Source organism: Tupaia chinensis, unplaced genomic scaffold, assembly GCF_000334495.1.
Source record: "Tupaia chinensis unplaced genomic scaffold, TupChi_1.0 Scaffold144197_2, whole genome shotgun sequence".
Lineage (NCBI taxonomy): Eukaryota > Metazoa > Chordata > Mammalia > Scandentia > Tupaiidae > Tupaia > Tupaia belangeri.
In genome coordinates this window covers 221189-244725 of record NW_006204055.1, presented here as the reverse complement: position 1 = coordinate 244725, position 23537 = coordinate 221189, and the positions used below count along the sequence as shown (strand labels likewise).

Here is a 23537-nt window from a genome sequence, read left to right as displayed (position 1 = left end):
GTGTGGAAAGCCCAGCCAGTCAGAGAAGAGCAGAGAGGTGGAGGGGCCGGATACCGAGCCCACGAACCACTTACGGACTTACAGACATTAAGGGTGCCATGCTAGGCCCACACACGGTTTTACAAAAGCAAAGGGGCGGGGCATAAAACACACAGCACTTCAAACCAGGAACGTATTAATTTAACGTAAATACAACTTCAGAGCCAAATTTTACTTGTAATAAGCAAAGAGCTAATGCTTTTTTTATTAAGAAAATTTTAAAAATAATTTAATATTATTTATTTATTTATTTTAATTTGACCAGAGAGGGTTTGAGAGAGAGAGAGAGGGAAAGTGAGGTCCAGAACTTGAACTGCGGTCGGCCATGTGGTAGTCCAGCGCCCTTAACCACCACACTATCTGCTGGCCCCGCAAAGTGCTAATTCTTGCAGGAAGTATTTTACAAAACTATCCAGTTGGAACTAGTTAGGCTGGATGGCTAAGAGACGACAGAGATGTAGCAGGTTACTGATATTACCAAAGAATGGGCGTATGTCAGGGACCAAGAATACCCTCGAAAAGCACTGCAGTTAGTTGACAGGTTACTGCAGAGAAGGGATTATTTATTGGATACATAAAGTGTATTTGCTTATTTATTTATAGAGAAGAGAGAGAGGAGGAGAGGCACCCTTACAGGGCTTTGTCATACAGCAATCCCCCCTTAAGCCTTCCAGCTAGCCAGGATCCGGAGGGCATGCCTGGTATGATCAACTCAGCCTGCGATCTGAACCCAGGGCCACCCTATACGGCAGCACCCCACTGCCTGTGCCTGTGTGATGCTTTCAAACTCTGTTTTAGGGTCCAGGAAACGATGTAGTGGTTATGTCACTGGACTCTCACATGGCCAACTATGGTTCAAGTCCCAGATTCAGAGGCCTGAGAATCATGCTGGTGGCATGCGCATGCATGTCTAAGATCCCACAAGGAAAATGGAGAAGGGACTGCAGCATGGTCATCCCTCTGAGGGGTAATTTCTTATTTTTCCTCTCACTGTCTCTGTCTGTCTGCCTCTCTCCGGAGAGTGCATGTACCCTATGTAAAAAACCTCTTTAAATAAAAAGTCTGACTGGGAACCAGCAGTTAGCATAACGGCTATGTTGCTGGACTCCCACGTAGTTGACCGCGGTTCGCGTCCTGGACCCTGTGGCTTAAAACTCATGCTGGGCGCGTGTGCATGCGTGCCCATCCCCCCCGGGGGGTGATTTCTCGCTGTCTCTCTCTCTCTGTCTCTGTCTAATGAGTGCACGCGCCCTATAGCGAAAAACTGCTCAAAAAAAAAGTCTGATTTAAAACATCGAAAAGCTTTAACTTTTATTTTTGCTTTAAGATATGTGTGCTCCCCACAGAGAGAAAGAAGTGAGAAAGCATCCCCCAACCCTCGTAGGGGGCATGGCCATGCTGTGGTCTCTTCTCCATTCTACTCTCACAGGTGTCCACATAGGTGCCATGTCTGTCAAGCCAGCAGGCCCAGGGTTTAAACTCTGCAGTCAGCCATGTGGGATCCAACACCTCAACCTCCACGTCATTTACTGGCCCCAAACCGAAAACCTTTTTAGGCTGACATGTTTTTACTTTTGTGAGTTTGTTCACATTAACAATAGCTTAAGTCTGCCAAACACCAAGTCTTCCTGAAGGATAAACTCTAAATGAGAGCATTTAGTTTAGAGCTTTCAAAAACTACCCAAACTGATACCAATTCCACGAGATCTATGCCCAAGAAAACTAGAGCACATGTCCACACAACCTGCTCATGAACATTTACAGCGCCATTACTCCTAGCAGGCGGAAGGTAAAACCTGCTCGTATGTCCACCGGCTTACGAATGGGTAAGCACAGCGTGGTGTATGCGCACAAGGGAGCACTGTCAGTACAGGAAGCCAAACCCAAGGGTATGCGACATGGTTCCACTTATAGAAAATGCCAGCAGGGAGATCCAGAAACAGAAAGTGGGTCAGCAGGCTGGAGGGGACGTGGGACGGGGAAGGGCACGTGGCCACTAATGGGTAGGGTTCCTTTTCGGGGGGCGGATGTTCTGGAAGGAGTGGCAATGGCTGCACAACACCGTGAATACTAATCCTCACTACACCCGTACATTAAAGTGCTGACATTTCTGTCACGCAAATCGTATCTTTAAAATATCATCAAAACAGGGGACCAGCAATTGGCGTAATGGCTATGTCGCTGGACTCCTACGTAATCGACTGCAGTTCGCGTCCCAGACCCGGTGGCTTAAAACTCACGCCAGGCACATGTGCATGCATGCCCAAGATCCCGAGAGGAGAATGGAGGAGAAGGGACTGGGGCATGGCCATTCCACCTGGGGGGGTTGATTTCTCACTTTCTGTCTCTCTCTCTCTCTGTGTCTGTCTGGCGAGCGCACGTGCCCTATAGCAAAAATCTCTCCAATCAGTTGCACTGCTGCCGGGGCTCCGCTGCCTGCTGACTGAGGTACGGTCTCGGATTCTCATGGGAGTGCGACCTGTTATTGCATGATCATCTCTGTGTACTGCACTGTTGTGGATATGGGGTGCACGGTGGGTGTGGTGATGATCCTGGAAACAATGCCCTCCACCCCCTACTCCTGCTCACTGGTTCCATAGGAGGATTTTCTTTCAGGAGGCTGGTAACTGGGGCCAGAAAGGTTGGAGACAGCTGATCTAACAGATACAACAGCTCTCAAATCAAGAAGATTCCACTGTAACCCAGTCTGCATGCATTACTATTCGCTGCATGTTTCACTGAGGGCCAGGAGTTTGCTCAGCCACAAGACACAAGAAGGACTAGCAAATGGTGTAATGGTTACGCCACTGGACTCCCACATAGTCGACTGTGGTTCGAGTCCCAGATCCAGCAGCTAAAACTCACGCCAGGCGCGTATGTGTGCATGCTCAAAATCTTGAGAGGAGAAATGAGAAGGGATTGCAGCATGGCCATCCCCCTGGGGGTTGATTTCTAACTTTCTGTCTCTATGTCTCTCTCTGTCTGTCTGGCGACCACATGCACCCTATAGAAAAAATCTCTCCAAAAAAAAAAAAAATCATCAGAACAGTCTATCATAGATCAACATATTTTCTACAAATGACTAAAGTTGAAGGCTAAAATTTTCTCTCTAACTTGCTAGAGAATATGTGCATTCCTCAGAGAGAGACAAAGAGAAAAAGAGAAAGTGTCCCCAACAACCTATGGTCACTGTAATCCCTTCTGTATTTCTCCACTCTGTCAGAATTTTGGACATGCATACACAAACCTCTGAATCTGGGATTTGAACCATGTGGGCGACCACATGGGATCTGGCTCCTTTAACCAGTTGGCCAAGGGGCTACTTAGAAGGACCAATGACTTCTAAATCCCTTGTAGCACCAGAGAGCTGACAAGAAAATAAAAAAGCTGGGGACCAGCAGGTGGCATTGTGGTTAGGCACTGGCACTCCCACGCAGCTGACCATGGTTTGAGTCCCAGACCTGGTGACTTGCTTTCTCGCCTTCTCTATGTGTCTTTCTCTGGTCAAATTAAAAACTAAGTGAATGAATAAATAACAATAAATAAATTATTTTAAAAGAAAAGAAAGAAGCTGAGGGGCCAGCAGGTGGTGTAGTGGTTGAGGTGCTGGATCCCCACATGACCAATCCCAGTTCCAGTCCCAGACCTGGCAGCTTAAAAATCACGCCAGGCACACCTGCAACCATGTCCGGAATCCCGAGAGGAGGATGGAGAAAGGACTGCAGCATGGCCATTCCAGCGGGGGGCTGCTTTCTCTCCTCACCCTCACCTCATGAGCACATGCACTCTACGGCAAATTTAGAAAACAGAAAACCAAAGTCCAGCCAGCCTCACTGCCCACCAAGAGGAGAATGGATGGACTGTGACATATAGTGAACACTGCACTATCACAGAGAGACAACGTGAAAAAACCAGACTACGTACAACACTGGATGGGGGTGCTCTCAAAAGCAATGTTAAGCAAAACAGCCAGACACAAAAGACAGCATACTGTAGAATTATATCCCAGCATGTTCAAAGCTAGGTAGCGCGCATCCGCAGAGTTAGAAGTCAGGGCAGTGGCTGCCAATTGGCTGAAGTCCTTCCAACAGTATAAAGCCCACCTCCTCTCCCTTTCGCCTCTACCCTTCTCCCCTAATGGTCTCCTGTCTCAGGCTGCTCAGCCATCCTGGAGCCCCAGGGCCTTTGCTCCAACTACTCCCTCTGCCTGGAATGCTCTTCTTTCATATTTTCTGGACTAATTCCCCCACTTCCTTTAAGCCTTACTTAAATTTTGCCTTTTTTTTTTTTTTAAGAGGTTTTTGCTATAGGGCACGTACGCTCGCCAGACAGGGAGACAGACAGAGAGACAGAAAGCGAGAAATCGCCCCCCTGAGGGGGGATGGCCACGCCGCAATCCCTTCTCCTCCATTCTCCTCTCGGGATCTTGAGCACGCACGCACACGCACCCAGCGTGAGTTTTAAGCCACCGGGTCTGGGACACGAACCGCGGTCAACTACGTGGGAGTCTAGCGACATAACCATTACACTAACTGCTGGTCCCAAATTTTGCCTTTTTAAAAAATGTATTTATTCATTCATTTATTTTAATTTGACCAGAGAGAGAGAGAGAGAGAGTGAGAAAGCAAGCCACCAGGTCCGGGACTCAAACTGTGGTCAGCCACATGGGAGTGTCCAGCGCCTTAACCACCATGCCACCTGCTGGTCCCCAAATTTCGCTTTTTTAACAAAGCCTATTGCAAACTGAGGCCAGCAGGTGACAAGATGGTAAAGACACTAGATCCCACATGGCCAACTGCTTGGTTTGAGGTTTGAGTTCTGGACCTAATGACTTGAAAAACACACCAGGTGCAGGTGCATGTGCATGCATGCCCAAAATCCCAAGAGGAGAATGGGAAGGGATTGGTGATGGCCAATCCTCTGGGGGGTGATTTCTCACTTTCTCTCTCTCTTTCTCTAGCTAGTTCACATGCCCTTCAGAAAAAGCTAAATCTCTACTCCATCGTCACTTGCTCTGCAGTGTTTGGTAACTTGCAACCTGCTAACACAGATTGCTGAACTAGGATGCCTGTTGTTGACTGTTCACACATTTTTCACACTAGAATGGCAGCACGAGGCAAAAACTTGGTTGATTCTGTTCACTGACGTATCCCAAATAACCAGAACACTGACTGAAACCAGTGAGGGCTTAGAAAGTATTTGCTCCTGAGGTTTGAAGAGTGCCCCTGAGGTCCCAGCCCAGGGCCAGCTGTTACCTTATCAATGTAGAAGTCAACCTCGGAGGCAGACTGAAACTCGCCGTCTAGGGCAGAGATGCCGCTGGTCCACACGAGGTTCTTCATCTTGTGTTTGAAGACCAACAGCTGGATCCGGAACTCCTGCTCCGTGAGGTCCAGGAAGCCAGCCAGCTTGGCCACGGGCATGGTGGTGTAGAGCTTCAGGAAGCTGCGGATCGTCGAGAGCTGGGCCTGCTGCTGCACTTCATCTGAAAACACCTTCAACTGCTGCAAGAAGGGCTCCTTGTGGTAGTTGGGGTGCACGTTGTCATAGTTGGGCACTACCGGCGACAGGAACTTGGGGCAGGAGTAGCTGAACAGCTCCTCGTAGACCTGCGGGTCACCTTTCTGCATGCGCAGCATCTTGTCGCCGTACTTCTCCCGCAGCTGCAGGTGGATGCTCTCGTCGATCCGCATGGGGTACATGGTGAGGGCGATGGCCAGCAGCGCGTGCATCTGCTCATTCTGCTTGTTAATCTGGGTTGCAGAGAGCAAGACAGGACCAATGGAAGGGGCCTTCTAAGGTTCCCTCTGCAGACCTGACCCCACCATCCTCGCACGTGCACTCTGCACACGTCGACTTCCCCATCATCTCAATGATCAATGATTTTTCCCAACGGTGTTCCACCCTGACCCTCGCCCGCTCTCCTGAACGTCTGTTCCAGCTTCAGGCCGTTCGTCATCTCCCGGATCGCTTACTGGGACCTCTCCAGTGTGCCCCACACATCACTGGCATGTGAGACCTTTCACATCTGCTAAGGATCAAGTTACCCGAAGCCTTGGACAGCACTGGATGCCTACAGAGTAGGCAGAGTACCCAGGTAAAGTAAGTTACCCCAGAATCTAATGCCCCAACACCACCCAAACACGCTCTTGCCCTCCAGCCAGGACAGTGCACCATGCTGCCACACAACCGCACCACTGCACTCCCCATGTCAACCCCTGCTCAGGCTGTCCTCTGCCAGCTGTAAGCACATCTGAACCCATCCTCCTCCAAGCCGGTACCCACATCTAACTTACTTTCCAACACCCACAGCCCAGTGAACACGCAGCGAATCCATGCTGGGTAAGTACATGTGGCCACAGCTGGCACTGCCCTTATCACCTATTGGGTCATCAGGAAAGTCAGGACACGTTTTTGCACAGAGAAACAGAAAACTACATCATGACTTTCCCGATGACCTAATAGATGTTAGTAAGCTGAGGTAACAGGGTAACCGAAACACTTAAGAACAGGCCAGTCATCGAAAATTACGTTAAAAAAAAAAGCATGTAAAATAGCAAAACTTGGATGGGTTTACAGAAGACTGTTGGCACAGGGCTAGCTGATCAGAAAGGACACAGGTGCAGAGGACCCCTTACCATCTCATACTTATACGTGGTCCTCTGGAACATGCTCTTGGTCCTCTGGATGTACAGGAGGATGTTGGCAAAGACGCGGATGGCATCCTGGTAGCGACGCATCATCAGATACGCAAAACCGACGTAATAGTACGTGGTGACCTGGCACTCTGGCACGCGGGAATACATGCTCTGTGGGAGGAGGTGGGAGAAGCATCCCTGAGTCCCAATTCATCCCAGACAGCACCCGAGAGTCAGTGGAACCAGTGTGAGCCGTGTCAGCCCCCTGCAGAGGCCCTGAGGGCAGATGGTACTGGGCACCAATGAAGTGATATACGCATTCTAGTGGGCAGGACGACAGCGCAGCGGTAAACTGGGATGCTGTGCAGGCAGACCCACACAGGAGGGTTCCAGATTCATGTCTGGAGACCTCCCCGGGTACTCCACACGAGTCCATGGTCCAGGGCTAGCTGAGGCTGTGGGTAGAGCATGCCATCAGGGCCCTATTGGGGGTGCTGTTTTTATTATGGAAAAAACAATGATAAGAACCTAAGCGGGAACCAGCAGTTAGCGTAATGGCTATGTCGCTGGACTCCCACGTAGTCAACCGCGGTTCACGTCCCAGACCCAGTGGCTTAAAACTCACGCCAGGCGCATGTGCGTGCGTGCCCAAGATCCCAAGAGGAGAATGGAGGAGAAGGGATTGCGGCGTGACCATCCCCCCTGGGGGGTGATTTCTCGCTTTCTGTCTCTATGTCTCTCTCTCTGTCTGTCTGGCGAGCGCACGCGCCCTATAGCGAAAATCTCTCCCCCCCCAAAAAAAAGAACCTAAGAAAAAGTTTAAAAGTTGAACAGACTCCTCCATTTTCTCAGCTGTAACAGGAAAGGACAAAGCGGCCCTTAAACCCTCTTGCAGGGCAGGCCCCACAGTACACCTGTTAAGCACTGTGTGGAGGGAACGGATCCCACATGGGTTAACATGGTTCAAAGTCTGGCTCCAGTGGCTCCAAAGACACATCGACACACATGCTCATATGGCCAGGATCCTGACAGGATAGAGGAAAGGGAACTGGGCATGACCAAGCCCTGGAGGGAGGCTTTCTCTCCCTCTCTTGTCTGTCATGCTCCCTCGGACATAAAACAAACAAACAAACAAAATACAAAAAACCAACTCTTTCAGATCTGAAAGTCTATACCCTAATATTGTATTTTTCTTTGCTTTTTAAAATAAGCCCTGTGGGGCCAGCAGGTGGTGTAGTGATTAAGGCACTGGACTCCCACATGGCCAGTTCAGTCCTAGACCTGGCGGCTTGAAACACACTGGGTGCATATGAGTGTGCCCAGGATCCCAGGAGAAGAGTGGAGAAAAAGGACTTGCAGCATGGCCGTCCCCCAGGGGATGAATTCTTGCTTTCTGCCTCTCTGGAGAGCACACGCACCCTTATAGCAATTTTGTTTTCTTAAAGAGGTTTTTGCCTTAGGGCACATGCCATCACCAGGGAGAGAGGAGAAAGACAGAGAGAGAGAGTAAGAGGGAAAGTGAAAAATCACCCCCCAGGTGGATGGTCACACCACAATTCATTCTCCTCCCAGGCTCTTGGACACACACACACACACACACACACACACCTGGCGAGTTTCAAGCCACCAAGTCTGGGACTTGAACAGGGGTTGGCCATGCAAGAGTCCAGCTATGTAAACGCTACGTCATCTGCTGGCCCAAAGCAAAAATCTCCGTCCAGCTATGTAAACACTACGCCATCTGCTGGCCCAGAGCAAAAATCTCCAAAAAGTAAAAGAAAAAATAAAAAAGACCAACACAAAATAAAAATAAAAAGTAACTATTTTCCTTTGACTAGGAAAAACACAGCTAACCATGTAATCAACAGATACCACCTCAGAACTCAATCTTCTGGGGAAAAAGAAGAACAAAAAGCTCAGTCTTTTGTTAATTTTTTAAGATTAGGAAAATGTGGATAGTAAAAAGCTAGCTCCCTTCCATCCTTCCTCCTCCCCCCTTTCTTTTTTGAGAGATTTTTGCTATAGGGCACATGTGCTTTCCAGAGAGACAGAGAGACAGAGAGTGAGAAATCACCCCACCAGGTGGGGAGATGGTCACACCATAATCCCTTCTCTTTCATTCTCCTCTGGGGATCTTGGGCACACACACATACGCCCAGCTGAGTTTCTTTCTTTCTTTTTTTTAATATTTTTTTTTTAAATCATTTCTTAAATACTTATTTAATTCCACTTGTTATTACTATTTAATCTGACCAGAGAGAAAGAAAGGGAAAGTGAAAAAGCAAGCTGCCAGGTCTGAGACTTCAACCGTGGTCGGCCATGTGGGAATCTAGTGCCTTTAACCACCATGCCACCTACCCCCCACCCCCGCCCCCCAGTTTCAAGCCACTGGTCCAAGACTCAAAGACGCTTGGCCATGTGGGAGTCCAGTGACATAACCATTATGCCATCTTCTGGTCCCCCTTCTTCCCTTTTTAATTTGCCAGAAGGGGCGTGTGTTTGCCATAGAGAGGGGGAAGGAGAAAGCACCACCCATGGAGACAGTCACGCTATAATTCCTTCTCTTCCATTTCTCCTTTTCAGGATTCTGGGTACCTCGAACAAGTACATGTCATGATTCTCAAGCTGCTAGGTAACCAGGATTCAAACCTTTGGCCCTGTGGCACCTCGCCACTCTAACTACCACAGCACTGGCTGGCCTCAAAGCTACCATTATCATTACTGCTTTTTAAAATGTCAGTGGGCATGTGTGCTCCCCTGAGAGCAACAGAGATAGGGAGAGGGAGAAAGCATCCCCTTCATGGACCACGATCACACCATAATCCCTTCTCCCGCACTTCTCCAACCTGCTGGGATTCTGGGCAGGCATCCTCATATGCCTGGTGTGTTTTTCAAGCACCACTAGGGCCCAGATTCAAAGTGGCCAGTTGGTTGGCCACATAAGATCCGATTCCCTGAAGGACCAGGCCATGGGTCTGGCCCCAACCTGGTTTTGTAAAGTTTATTCTGAGCCACCCATGGCGTGGTGGTTTAAGGTGGCCGATCCCACAGAGCTGACCACATGGCTTGAGTCTTGGAGTCGGCAGTCTAATTAACACGCTAGGTGAGTGTGCATGCGTTCCCAAGGTCTTGAGAGGAGGAAAAAGGACTGCAATGTGAGCATACTCCACGGTGGGATTTTTCTCACTTTCCCTCTCCCACCATCCTCCAGCAAGTACATGTACCTCCTGACAAATTCTCTTTAAAAGTTTATCCTGCCACTAAACCTCCAAAGCCAGGATCACGGGTACCGACTGTATCACAGGTCACCACGATCTGAACTAGTCTTCCATGAGCCTCTAGAATTGCAGAGCAGTGCCTTCCTGCACACACCACCACGGCTGGGCCTACCATTCGCTTCCAAAATTACAATCAAGAGACAGCTGAATGTCACCAAGCACCAACCCACCCAGGTCCAGGTTCCCACTGCACTGGTTTGCCCAATTTTACTCTCAGCTTTCAACTGCCTGGGAAATGAATCTTTTGTATTCCAGAATTCTGTCCTTTCTTCAGAGTTTCTTTCAAAGTAGACAGACATTCTGTCTCTGGGAAGACTAGCTAAAGGGCAATCACCTTTTTGTTGAGTTCGATATTTTCCAGCACCTTGATGGCCTGGTAGTAATCCCCCAACAGGGAGTGCAAGCGCAGAAGCCCCACCAGACTGAAGTAGCCGAGCATCTTGTACAGGGAGTGCCGTCCATACTCTCCGGCCACACTCTCGGGGTCACCTGAGAGAGAGAGAGACACTCTGAGCACTTCAGAAGGGGGCGGGCAGGCCCAACCTGGGAAAAGACAAGCCTAACCTGTGAATGTTGCTCAGTCAACTTACCTGCTCCCAGCCTTTAAAGCTGCCTCCTAAGAATTATCAAGGAACAGCCTGCCTGGGACCAGCAGATGGCATGGAGGTTAAGGCACTAGATTCCATGTAGCCAACTCTGTGGCTTGAATCCCAGACCTGGTGGCTTGAAATATCATGCCAAGTGACCACACGTGTGCCCAAAATCCAGCGAAGAGAAAGGAGGAGAGGGAATTATGGCGTGGCCATACCCCCAGGGGAGTGATTCCTTTCTTCTCTCTCTCTCTCTCTCTGGCGAAGGCATACACCCTATAGCAAAAACAAAAAACAAGAGCCAGGAGGTGGCATGGTGGTTGAGGTGCTGGACTCCACATGGCCAGCTGTGGTTCGAGTCCTGGACCTGGTGGCTTGCTCTCTCACTTTCCTCTTTTGCTCTCTGGTCAAATTAAAAAATAATGATAATAAGTAAAATTAAATAATTATTTTTTAAAAATAACTGAAAACAATCTTAAGAGTACTAAGAGTTGTGTGGAAGGTGGCAGTTGTCATTATGGTCTCAAAATATTTGACACCTGAGACTACAAGGAGGCAACCCCCACTTATCGGTAACGGTTACCCACCAAGGACCCTCCTTTCAGGAAGACCATGAAGTCAAAAAGTCAAAACTCTTTTTGCCCTTTTCCAGTGCTAGAGGGCATACGTGCTCACCAGAAGGACGAGGAGAAGAAAAGCTACCTCCCACGAGGAATAGTCACATTACAATCTCTTCTCCGTCTCTCTCTCTCTTTGGGATGTTACACACACACACACACACACACACACGCCTGGCGTGTGCTAACTGCACAGTCAGCCAGCTGGGGTCCAGCTGCCCTAACCATGGGACCACTGAGCTGGCCACAAGCTCTTTCCTTAACAGCAGCAAGACACTATTTGCCTTCCCCAGAGCTGACACATAAGCACTGATGGTGCAAAATCATGCTCAGTAAAACTACTGGAAACTTAGCATAAATTAGTCGCACTGGTGGTCACACTGTAGTGTTCTCTGCCACGCAGTTACTCTATAAAAACTGACTGCTCAGTTTCTGGAGCTGTTTATACTTGAAAGAACTCACTCTAGTTATTGACATTGGGTATTTGGCAGATATGTCTTAAAAATGAATTAAGTGGGCCGGATCTCTTGAGAGGAGAATGGAGTAGGAGGGACCATGCCATGCCATCACCCCTGGGTTTGCATTCCCCCTCTCCCTGTGTCTGATGAGTGCATACACCCTCTGGCAAATTAAACATGAAAAGACCTGCATGGGGTGATTTCTCACTTTCCTTCTCTCTCTCCAGCAAGCACACATATCCTCTGGCAAAAAACCTAAAAGAAATGAACTCAATCTAAGTGCAAGACAGGCCCAATGAGAGGTGCAGCAGTGCACCATGTTCTGTAGTGCTGGAAGCCAATAAAGGTCAGGGTTCGATTCCCAAGTCTGTCTACGCATGCTAAAAGTTCACTAATATGGTTTCAGGTTCTTCACTCCAACTACCTGTGTGAAACTAGCATTGGTGAAGTTTCAAAGTACATACAACCTCATGATGTCAAGTCAAAGAACACCTATGCTACCTAAAAAATATTCAACGCCTTCCTTTCTCAACTAATTATCTGTGTGGGCCAGATTTTCTTCATACACTTCAACCCGAACAGCGTAACACAACAGACTGGATGCAGCACACACTGAGAACCTAGCTATCTCCCAGGAAGGCAGACTTGGAAAAGATTTGCAAACATCACTCATTTAGAAAAAGAGATTAAATGTAAACGTTGTGCTTCTATAAATGCACACACACGTAATAGATATTTTATTGCCAGAGAGTGCGTGTGCTCAACAGAGTGGAAAGAGAGAGAGGACTTCCCAATGGTGCACGGTCGCACCACGATCCTTTTTCTTCCATTTTTCCACCCCCCCAGGATTCGAGGCAAGCATATACACATGCCCAGCATGTTTTTCAAGCTGCCAGGGCAGGGATTCAAACCATGGTTGGCCTCGTGGGATCCAGCTCTATTAGCTGTTGCACGATGGGGCTGGTCCATGTATTTTAAGTGCAAAGTGCTCCTGACACCAAAAAGTCTGAAATCCTTGAAGACAAGAGTGTCAAATGATTATAAACGCAGAGCAGACCCCAGCATCAGCACCCAGCTGCTGTTCACGTCCACGCACCAAAGAACAGCGACCTGCGCCCCACAAGACGAGACTCAGGAGCTCTCCTTCGGCACCCGTCGACGTGGGCAGAGGGAAGCCCCGGGGACGCGTGGGTCACAGTGCCAGCCCTGCTGCTCTCACCTCCACTCGTGTACACCTCCAGCTGCCGGTTGATGTTGGATTTGTCCACCAGGGAATGGAGGACATTGAGGACACTGTGAACGTTCCAGATCTTGGGATTGGAACGAAGGAAGTCGATCTCCTCCTCCGACTTCTTGGCAGTCTTACAGCGGTACTGACTGAAGGACTGAAACTGGGGAGAGAGTCACAGTGGTATCAGCACAGTCAGTCCACGTACGCAATGCGGACAAGGCGGGCCAGGGCTCTGAAATGGGAAAGCGGTTTCTCACCCTAAACCAGGTGTACACTGCTTACTCAAAGCCATCTTGACTAAGCGTGAACTGTGTTCACTGCTGAAAATGTGACTTATCCCACTGCCAATCTCTCTGGAACTGGAATAGTCTGTGGGGAAAATACCCCACTTGGCCAATACAATGTCAAGTCACTCGCTGCCTCTGAGTCTCACAGCGTAATTGATCTTGTCACCAGAGGAACCACAGTGGTCATTTCCGTTCCTTCGATTCTTGCCATAGGGTGTGTGCGCTTGCCAGAGAGAGACAAGAAAGGGAAATGAGAAGTCTCCTGGGGGGGACAGCTGTGCTGCAATCCCAGACCTACTCCAAGGATCTGGGGCACACACATACATATATTAGCCCAGCATGACTCCCAAGCTCCCAGGTCCAGGATTCAAACTACATGGGGTAGGGGCCAACAGGTGGAGTGGTGGTTAAAGGCACTGGACTCTCACAAGGCTCACCATGGTTCAAGTCCCAGATCTGGTGGCTTGCTTTCTCACTTCCTTTCTCTCCCTCTCCCTGCCACCGTGTGTCTTGCTATGGCCAAATTAAAAACAACGATAATGAAATAGAGAAATAATTCTTTTTCTTTTTGAAGAATTATTTATTTAATTTTATTTATTCATTCATTTTAATTTGACCAGAGAGAGACACAGAGAGAAAGAGACAGAGGGAAAGTGAGAAAGCAAGCTACCAGATCTGGGACTCGAACAGTGGTCAAACATGTGTGTCCAGCACCTTAACCACCACACCACCTGCTGGTCCCGAGAAATAATTCTTTAAAAAAAAAAAAAACTACATGGGCTATGTGGGAATCCATGTCATCAAAAACCACGTCACCTGTTGGCCCTGCTCAGTTAGTTTTGTTTTGTTTTGTTTTAATTTATTTATGTTAATTTGACCAGAGAGGGACAGAGTGAGAGAGCGAGAGGCAAAGTGAGACAGGAAGTTGCCAGGTCCAGGACTCGAACTGCGTTCGACCATGTAGGAATTCAGTGCCCTTAACCACCACACCACCTGCCGGCCCCGCTCAGTCAGAATTCTTAAATCTCCCTGGTTAATTCTGGTGGGCCAGATTTGGAAATCAATACCTTATGATCTCACTATTTAGATAATCTAGTATTGTTCGATCTTAAGATAGTATCTTTTCCCAAGAATAATATACAGAGTGCCTAAGGAATTTCCATAAATCGGTAGGAAAATCCAATGGGAAAACAGATAAATATGGTTTGGATAATGCTACCTCCAAGAAATCCGTGTTTTGAAATTTGGTTCCTGGTATAACGGCACTGGGAAGTGGTAAGACCTTTAAGAACTGAGGCAGGGACCAGCAGCTGGTGTAACGGCTATGTCGCTGGACTCCCATGTAGTAAACTGTGGTTCAAGTCCCAGACCGAGTGGCTTAAACTAATGCCAGATGTATGTGTGTGTGTGTGCCCAAGATCCCAAGAGGAGAATGGAGAAGGGATTGCGGCATGGCCATCCCTCCAGGGGCTGACTTCTTCCTTTCTGTCTCTCTGTCTTTCTAGCGAGCACATGTGCCCTATAGCAAAAACCTCTCCAAAAAAAAAAAAAAAAATTGAGCCCCAGGGCCAGCAAGTAGCATGATGGTTAGATGCTGGACTCACACATGGCCGACTGTGGTTCGAGTCCCAGACCTGGCAGCTTGTTCTCTCACTTTTGTCTCTCTGTCTCTCTCTGTCTTTCTGGCAAGCACACATGGCCTATAGCAAAAACCTCTCAAAAAAAAAAAAAAAAAAAAAAAAGAGTTGAGGCCCTGGTGGCTAGCAAGTGGTGTGGTGGTTAAGGCACTGGATTCCAACATGGCTGACTGTGGTTGGGAGTCCCAGAACGAAGGACATTGGTAGCTTGAAAATCACACCAGGCACATGTGCACACGTGCCCTAGTTCCCAAGAGGTCAAAGCCCCTGCGGATGACTTCTCACATTCCTCCCTCTCACTGTCCCTCTCCAGTGAGGGTACATGCCCAACGGCAAAAACCTAAAAAAAAATAAATAAATAACAAAAAAAATAATTGAAATGTTCTTTATCTTTATTGTGGCACATACATTTGTCAAATCTCACACTTAGCCCACTACACTACATATAAATATGTCTCTACTGCTAAGCAGTAATCCCTAGCACTAAAGCTGTGTACGACCTATACGTGAATACTCACTGACTCTCCATTCTTTTTTTTTTTGAGGAGAAGTTTTTGCTATAGGGCACGTGCACAAGCCAGAAAGACAGAGAGACAGAAAGAGAGAAATCACCCCCCCCCAAGGAGGATGGCCACACTAAAATCCCCTCTCCTCCATTCTCCTCTCAGGATCTTGGGCACGCACGCACACGCACCCAGCGTGAGTTTAAGCCACCGGATCCGGGACTCAAACAGCAGTCAACCACATGGGAGTTCAGCGACACAGACATTACGCTAACTGCTGGTCCCACTGACTCATCATTCTACCCATGGAAACTGACAACCAAAAGTGCATCACCAGGGGTGGCAGTCCATGTCATGTACAACACAGTGCAACAAGCCAAGCCTCGATGCAGACGGGGTTGAATTCCACGTCACAGCAAATGGCACGCTCGAGCAGGATAAGCATGATGCCATTTACGTAAATGCCTGAAAACGCGCACGTGGTGCCCTTGCTTCCAAAGAGTAACTGATGGGGAACCAGCAGTTAGGTAATGGTTATGTCACTGGACTCCCACGTAGTCGACCGTGGTTTGCGTCCCGGACCCGGTGGCTTAAAACTCACGCCAGGTGCGTGTGCATGCGTGCCCAAGATCCTGAGAGGAGAATGGAGGAGAAGGGATTGCAGCGTGGCCATCCCCCCTGGGGGGTGATTTCTCGCTTTCTGTCTCTATGTCTCTCTCTGTCTGTCTGGCAAGCGCATGCGCCCTATAGTGAAAACCTCTCCAAAAATAAAAAAGAGTAACTGATGCCTCTGCAAAGGCTAGGGGGGCAGCACTTTCACTCCGTCTGCAATAAATCTGCTATCTATTTCGTAGAGATTCTTGCTAGAGAGAGTATGTACTTGCTAGAGAGACAAAGAGAGACAAAAAGTAAGAAGTCACTCCCCGGGGGGTGGCCATGCTACAATCCCTTCTCTATTCTCCTCTCAGATTTTGGGCACCCACACACACGTACACACACCCGGCATGAGTTTTAAGCCGCCAGGTATGGGACTCAAACTGCGTTCAACTATGTGGGAGTCAAGGGACATGACCATTACGCCACCTGATGGTCCCCAAACTAATTTCTTAGAAGTAGCACTGGGTTGTCAGAAAGTCATGATGCATTTTTGCACAGAAAAACAAATCATGATTTTTCTGATGACTCAATGCCTGTATCATAAACATAAGAAAGTGTGATGAAGAGCCATCCACCCCGTGTGGGATCTACTTGGCCAGGTACTCCCTGACTCTCACTACATTAAAAAAAAAAAAACACTTTATTTAATTTCACCAGAGAGGGACAAGGAGAAAGAGAGGAGAGAGAGAGAGAGAGAAAGCCGCCAAGACCAGTCGGCCATGTGGGAGCCCAGTGCCCTTAGCCACCACGCCACCTGCTGGCATCCTCTCCCTGCATTTAAAAACAGCACCTTACGCTCCTTAGACAGAACAGCAGCTAAGCTTGGGAGCTGTGATTACCATAAGTGGGATAAAGAATCTCAGCAGACGATCCTCCTTAACTTACGATCCTCCTTAACTTACGATCCTCCTTAACTTATATGAACCAGCAGAAACACCAGCCTCTACTTACAACGTACCAAACAGGAGGCTGACAGCCAGGGACCAGCCAGGGAAAACAAGGCCAGCGTGGCTCATGGCCTCACGGCCTTCACCATGGGACTCTAAGGCCTAGCCTGGAGCAGAAGCCTTTCTCCAAGAATCCTGTGAAGGTTTGCTCAATCAACCCCAATCCCAACTGGTCAGCACTCGGTATTTACAAGCAGTCTCTGGTCCAGGGAGTTCAAGCAATATTTTTATCAAGACACCAATTTTCTTTGCAGTGCAGTGAGAGCTATACTGACTCCATAAAAAATATAATAAAAAAAGAATAAAAAATAATAAAATTTCTAAACATGCGTTTCACGGGTTTTAGTCTCTATTATTTTTTTTTTTTTTTTTTGGGGGGGGGAGAGGTTCCTGCTATAGGGCACATGTGCTTGCCAGACAGAGAGAGACAGACAGACAGAAAGTGAGAAATCACCCCCTAGGGAGGATGGCCATGCCGCAATGCCTTCTCCTTTCTCCTCTCGGGATCTTGGGCATGCACGCACACGCGCCTGGCATGAGTTTTAAGCCACTGGGTTAAGGACGTGAACCGCAGTCGACTACATGGGAGTCCAGCGACATAGCCATTATACTAACTGCTGGTCCCTCTATTACCTTTCTAAAGAACAAAAGGAAGAGGCTAAATAAAACCTGGAAAATAATGCTGATGATGAGGAGCATCTTAACAAACAGATGTCCTTCATCAGTTATTCTGTGACTGGCACTGCGCTAGGCACTCTGTAAGTGCTACCCCAGTAAAATGCCGACTGCCCGCTTTAGAGACGAGAAACCAACGCAGTGTGGCAAAGAAATATTGGGAACCAGCAGTTAGCATAATGGCTATGTCTCTGGACTCCCACGTAGTCAACCACGGTTCGCGTCCCGGACCTGGTGGCTTAAAACTCACGCCGGGCGCATGTGCGTGCGTGCCCAAGATCCCGAGAGGAGAATGGAGGAGAAGGGATTGCAGCGTGACCATCCCCCCTGGGGGGTGATTTCTCGCTTTCTGTCTCTATGTTTCTCTCTGTCTGTCTGGCGAGCACCCGCGCCCTATAGCAAAAAAACCTCTCCAAAAAAAAAAAGAAAAGAAATACTCCCAGCAGCCAAGGTCAGTCAACGGGAAAACCTAAATGTTTACCCAGGCTACACAGCGGCTACACTTCACATCTGGAACAGTTGTAAGTGGAATCCCAACAACAGTGCAGAGGTAGGGGCTTTTCCTTTTTCTCTTTTAAGAGATTTTTTTGCTATAGGGTATGTGTGGTCGCTGGAGACACAGAGCCAGAAAGTGAGAAAACACCCCCAGGTAGGATGGCAACGCCACAATCCCTTCTCCATTCTCCTCTTAAGATTTTGGGCACACACACACACGCTGGGCCATGGGTCCGGGACTTGAACCACGAGTCCAGTGACGTAACCAGATGCCATCGGTTGGTCCTGGTAGGGGTATTTCTGTTTTGACAAAAACGTTTAACTGTGTTCTGGTCTAGTGCGTCCCCCATCACTATCACCACTATCACAACACAGAACGTGCGCATTCTGTGGGTGAGGAGAGTGAGCCTACGTAACATGCTATGTCTACGAGGCCACCAGGTGGGAGCCTCCAGAAGAGAATGCGTGTCCGTCTGCCTCCCAAACCTGGGTAGTTTGTGTTCCTGCCAGACCACTTCTCAAGGTCAGGTGAAACAGTGAAAGTCGGGCCTCCGGCGGTGTGGTGGTGAAGGTGGCTAGATCCCACGTGGCCGACTACGCTGTCTGAGTCCCAGACCCAGAGGCTTGAGAAGCATGCTGCCTGCAGGTGCATGTGCGCCCAAATCCTGAGAGGAGGATGGACGGCAGGGCCACCCCTTGAAGGGGTAATTTCTCAGGCACGTCCTCTCTCTTGCTCTCCCCCCCTCGCCCATAAATGCATGCCCCCCTTGGTGGGAGGAAAGAAATAAAATCCCTAGTCAAGGTCAAAAGTTCAACTCCCCTGACTCAGTTTCTATCAGGCTCACTGTCTCTTCAGCAAACAATCTGACACACACATCTACTGCCGTGGGATATTTATACGACGGAAATATTACTGCACTGTCAGTCTTCCACATATCAAAAGCGATGGTGCAGCTGCTCCCAGCTCAGACCAGTTAGTTCCGGTCTGGCGGAGGCTGATCAGGTACCTGGTAGATGAACTCATCAATGATGTCCCAGAGCCACTGGTTGGGAAGTTCCAGGGGAGCAGGTCCATCAGCATCTGTGCAGATCACAGCAACGTCAGATGCAAAGCAACGACCCTGCCTGCTCAGTCAGGCTGTAGGATCCTCCTGTAATCCCTCCCCTGGAAGGACCCGGAGCCACACCGCCACCCCCTTCCACTGCACACTGAAATCCTTCTCAGGGGTGCTGGAGGCTAATGCTGGCCCTCAAACCACACCCCCTGGCCAATCTCGGACTCACTGAGAATGTAGTTGAAGAGGTTGCAGTAGTTGTAATAGGATTCAAATCTCTGCTCCAAGGAGGGTCCGCCCTGTAAAGAGAACAGAGACACTGAGACACAGATCCAATTCAAAGGTGTTTTGCCCATGGCCTATGTGATGGCTGAGAACCATGAAGAGAAGTGATGTCTTCCCTCTCCTTAGTATGCGAAGAGGACACAAGGGAGAGGGGAGACAGCAAGGGCCACCGCAGTTCACAGGGACCAAACACTGGATCACACAGTCAGGTGGACACAACAGACCTTAACCGACTCCAAGAGCAGGCATGAAGGTCCGGTGAAACAGAGAACGAGATGTGGACCAGAGAAAACACCAACAAAGGCAGAGGTAAACTGTGGTGTTGGAAGGCTAGGGGTCAGAGGAGACAAGGCTGCGCAGACTATGGTGGCTATAGAGGGCCAAGAAGGTGGAGGGCTCTTGGGGCCAAACAAGAACCTAGGCCAGGGGTGAGCAAATCTACTCCACCAGTTTTTTTTGTTTGTTTGTTTTGAGAGGCTTTTGCTATAGGGCACATGCGCTTGCAAGAAAGACAGACAGACAGATGGCAAGTGAGAAATCACCCCTGGGGGGACGGCACACCGCAACCCCTTCTCCTCTATTCTCCTCGCAGGATCTTGGGTATGCATGCACACGTGCCCAATGTGAGTATAAGCCACCGGGTCCAGGACTCAAACCGCAGTCGACTACATGGGAGTTCAGCGACATACCCATTACGCCAACTGCTGGTACCACTACTCTACCAGTTTTATAAAGTTTTGTTGGAACACAGCCAGGCTTACTCATTACACATTGTTCATGGCTACTACAGACATAGCTGAACATAATGGACAGAGACTACCAAGGCCCTTGAAGCCCAAATGCTTACTACGTGGCTCTTCACAAGAAAGCTGAGGACCCCTGATCTAGGCTTTATGTTGCTGCCGATTGGGAACCGCAGACACTTTCTGAGCCAGGGAGTAAGATGATGAGCTACGAGGGACAGCAGGTAGCACAGTAGTTATATCGCTGGACTCCCAGTGGCCGACCGTGGTTCAAGTCCTGTTCCCGGTGGCTTGAAAATCATGCCAAGGATGTGTGCATGCGTGCCCAAGATCCCAGAAGGAAGAATGGAGGAGAAAGGACTGCAGTGTGGCCACCTCCTCTGAGGGGTGATTTCTCACTTTCCCTTTCAGTGTTTCTTTCTCTCCAGTGAGCTCGTGTGCTCTATGGCAAAAACCACTTTAAAAAAAAAAAAAAAGAACTAGGTACTAAGTATTTGTGATAGGGTAGTAAGAACAGTCTTAGAACCTTAGCCCTCCACCCACTAACTGCAGGGTTCTGACAGGGTACTCAAAATCACGACTAGTCACAACCATGACTAGTCCCAATCACATAAAGACCTCCAAACAAGGGGATGGCAGGTGGCATGGTGGTTAAAGGCTCTGGTCTCCCACAAGGCTAAGCACGGTTCGAATCCCAGACCTGGAAGCTTATTCTCTCTCTCTGCCTCACTCTGCTCAAATTAAAAATAATAATAGTAACAATAATGATAAAGAAAATAAATAATTCTTTAAAAAAAAAAAAAAGCTTGGGACCAGCAGTTAACGTAATGGCTATGTCGCTGGACTCCCATGTAGTCGACCGTGGTTTGCGTCCTGGACCCGGTGGCTTAAACTCATGCCAGGAGCGTGTGCGTGCGTGCCCAAGATCCCGAGAGGAGAATGGAGGAGAAGGGATTGTGGCGTGGCCATCCCCCCTGGGGGGTGATTTCTCGCTTTCTGTCTCTCTGTCTGTCTGGCGAGCGCACACACCCTATAGCAAAAACCTCTCCAAAAAAAATAAATAAAGCTTCATATGATAAGTGCTAATTCAAGAAAATACTTCATCCCAGGGGTTTAAAGCTGATTATGTATGTCGAAGTGCTTGTCTGGTATTTAACAAAGACACTACATAGTCAAAAAACTTCTGATGGGATCAGCAGGTAGCATGGAGATCAAGCTCTGGGTCCCACATGGCTGGATGAGCAGTTCAAGTCCTGGACAAGTGGCTTGAAAATCACACTAGGCCTGTGTGCACGTGTGCCCAAAATCTCAAGAGGAGAATGGAAAAGCGATTGCACCATGGCCATTCCCTGAGAGGGGATTTCTCACTTTCTCTGTCTCTGGCAAGCACACACGCCTTTATGGCAAAAACACTAAACTGAAAACGAAACAAAAATCCCTGCTGATTCTTCACTTAGAGACCAGAGAGAAGATCAGAAGTGGCAAAAACCAGCTACAGATTCTGATGTCATGGTCTTCCTAACCCGAGAACCTGGGCAGTTGTGTGTTATATTTTAACTTGACCAGAGAGACTGAGAGAGAGAAAAGTAAAGTGAGAAAGCAAGCCACCGAATCCAGGACTCAAACCACAGTCTGACGGGCAGGGGTGTGGAGTCCAGCTCCTCCGAGCGGTGCGTCACCACTGCACTGCAGGGCCGGCCCCTTTACCACCTGTGACGATGCTCCAGGGATAAAACGGCAGAGTTTACAATCTGCTAGCAACACTTAGATACTCACACTGACTTTGGCATAGATGTGCCGGTAGTATAATTCTTTGTACAAAATCAAGAAGACAGCATCTGAAAGAGACAGCAGAGGGCTGATTTAGTAATTCACAAAAAACTGGGGTCTTTAACTGGAGTTATGAGAGGGTGCAGGTGATTTTAGAGACTAAACAACAAATAAATTATTGTGTCCCAAGAATACATACAACAAGAAAATGCATTTTGGGGGCTGGCAGGTGGGATGGTGGTTAAGGTGCTGGACACTCCCACATGGCCAACCATGGTTCGAGTCCCTGACCTGGTGGCTTGCTTCCTCACTTTCCTTCTCTCTGTGTGTCTTTCTCTGGTCAAATGAAAATGATTGAATGAATAAATAAAATTAAATAAGTAATTCTTTAAAAAGAAAATATATTTTTCACTCCACTCTTTTTTTGTCAGTGGGCATATAAAGAGACAGAGAGAGACAGAGAAAGCATCTCCCCACCCGCCACGTGGAACAGTCACAAGGCAGTCTCTTCTCCTCCATCTCCTCCTCCTTTCAGAATTTTGGGCACACGTGCAAATGCACCCAGCATGTTTCTCAAACTGCTAGGTCTGAAATTGAACTGCACAGCTGGTCATGTGGGATCCGGTCACTTTAACCAGCAGGCATGGCCTGGCCCTTTCATTTCACTCCTTCAGACCTGTAGCCTTTTACCATTTAGAGACATCTGCCATCCAGTTATTTAATAAACTAGCAAGTAAACAGCAATAGCTCCGCCAAGGGCAACGCAATACTATCACAACTGCAAATACACATAGTCCTATCTTTGACTTAGAATACGTCTATTTTTGTTTTATAAACATATATAGGCATATATCTCAAAGAAAAAAAAATATTCTATTGACCCACTAAAGGAAAGAAGAAAAGAGAAAAAGGTTCTTTAGGGGCCAGCAAGTAGCGTGGTGGTTAAGGGCACAGGACTCCAACACCGCTGACCACAGTGTGAGTCCCAGACCTGGCGGCTTGCTTTTCTAACACTCCATCATTCACTCTCTCTTTCTCTCTCTCTCTGTCCCTCTCTGTTCAAATTAAAACAAATTAAATTAAATTAAATAATTCTTAAAGAAAAAGGTTCTGTAAGGACTCGTTATGCAGAAAAGAGTTATTAACACAGTAGGCCTGGGACTGTTCTTAGCAAAGCCTATTTCCAAGGCTGGCCCTTGACTGGCATCTAGGAATCTCAGTTTCAGGAGGGTTCCCACCATTCCCTACATGATGAGCGGGGTCTGCTACACTTACACTGTTTCCTGTCAACAGTACAACTTACGGTAAGTACCCGCTCTCCTTCTCGGAGTTTAGAGTTTTGACATGTGTCAGGCACAGGGTACCTCCATGACCAGGCCAGTAAAATTCCTGGTCATGAGCCTACAAATGAACTTCTCTGACAGACACCGCTTCACACATGTTGCCATAAATCGTCTATAGAAAAAAGGTCTTCCATGAAACTTGTCCCAGAGGGCCAGCAGGTGATGTGGTAGTTAAGGCACTGGACTCCCACATGGCTGACTGTGGTGTGAGCCCCGGACCTGGAGGCTTGCTTTCTCACTTTCTCTCTCTCTCTCTAGTAAGTGCACATGCCCTATAGCAAATTAAAAA

The 23537-nt window shown here is 48.3% G+C and overlaps 1 protein-coding gene across 1 annotated transcript in view; it reads right to left on the bottom strand.

Annotated features, from left to right (window-relative positions):
- The window catches only part of EIF3L (eukaryotic translation initiation factor 3 subunit L), a 40805-nt gene that overhangs the window by 1295 nt on the left and 15973 nt on the right, over nucleotides 1–23537 (bottom strand). Inside the window, exons 6-11 of the mRNA XM_006166239.3 lie at nucleotides 19337–19406; nucleotides 19060–19133; nucleotides 12840–13011; nucleotides 10290–10444; nucleotides 6678–6848; nucleotides 5295–5792 (exon numbers count right to left, since the gene is read on the bottom strand). Of these exons, the coding sequence (XP_006166301.2) occupies nucleotides 5295–5792; nucleotides 6678–6848; nucleotides 10290–10444; nucleotides 12840–13011; nucleotides 19060–19133; nucleotides 19337–19406 (1140 nt within the window). The remainder of the gene's footprint in view (nucleotides 1–5294; nucleotides 5793–6677; nucleotides 6849–10289; nucleotides 10445–12839; nucleotides 13012–19059; nucleotides 19134–19336; nucleotides 19407–23537) is intronic.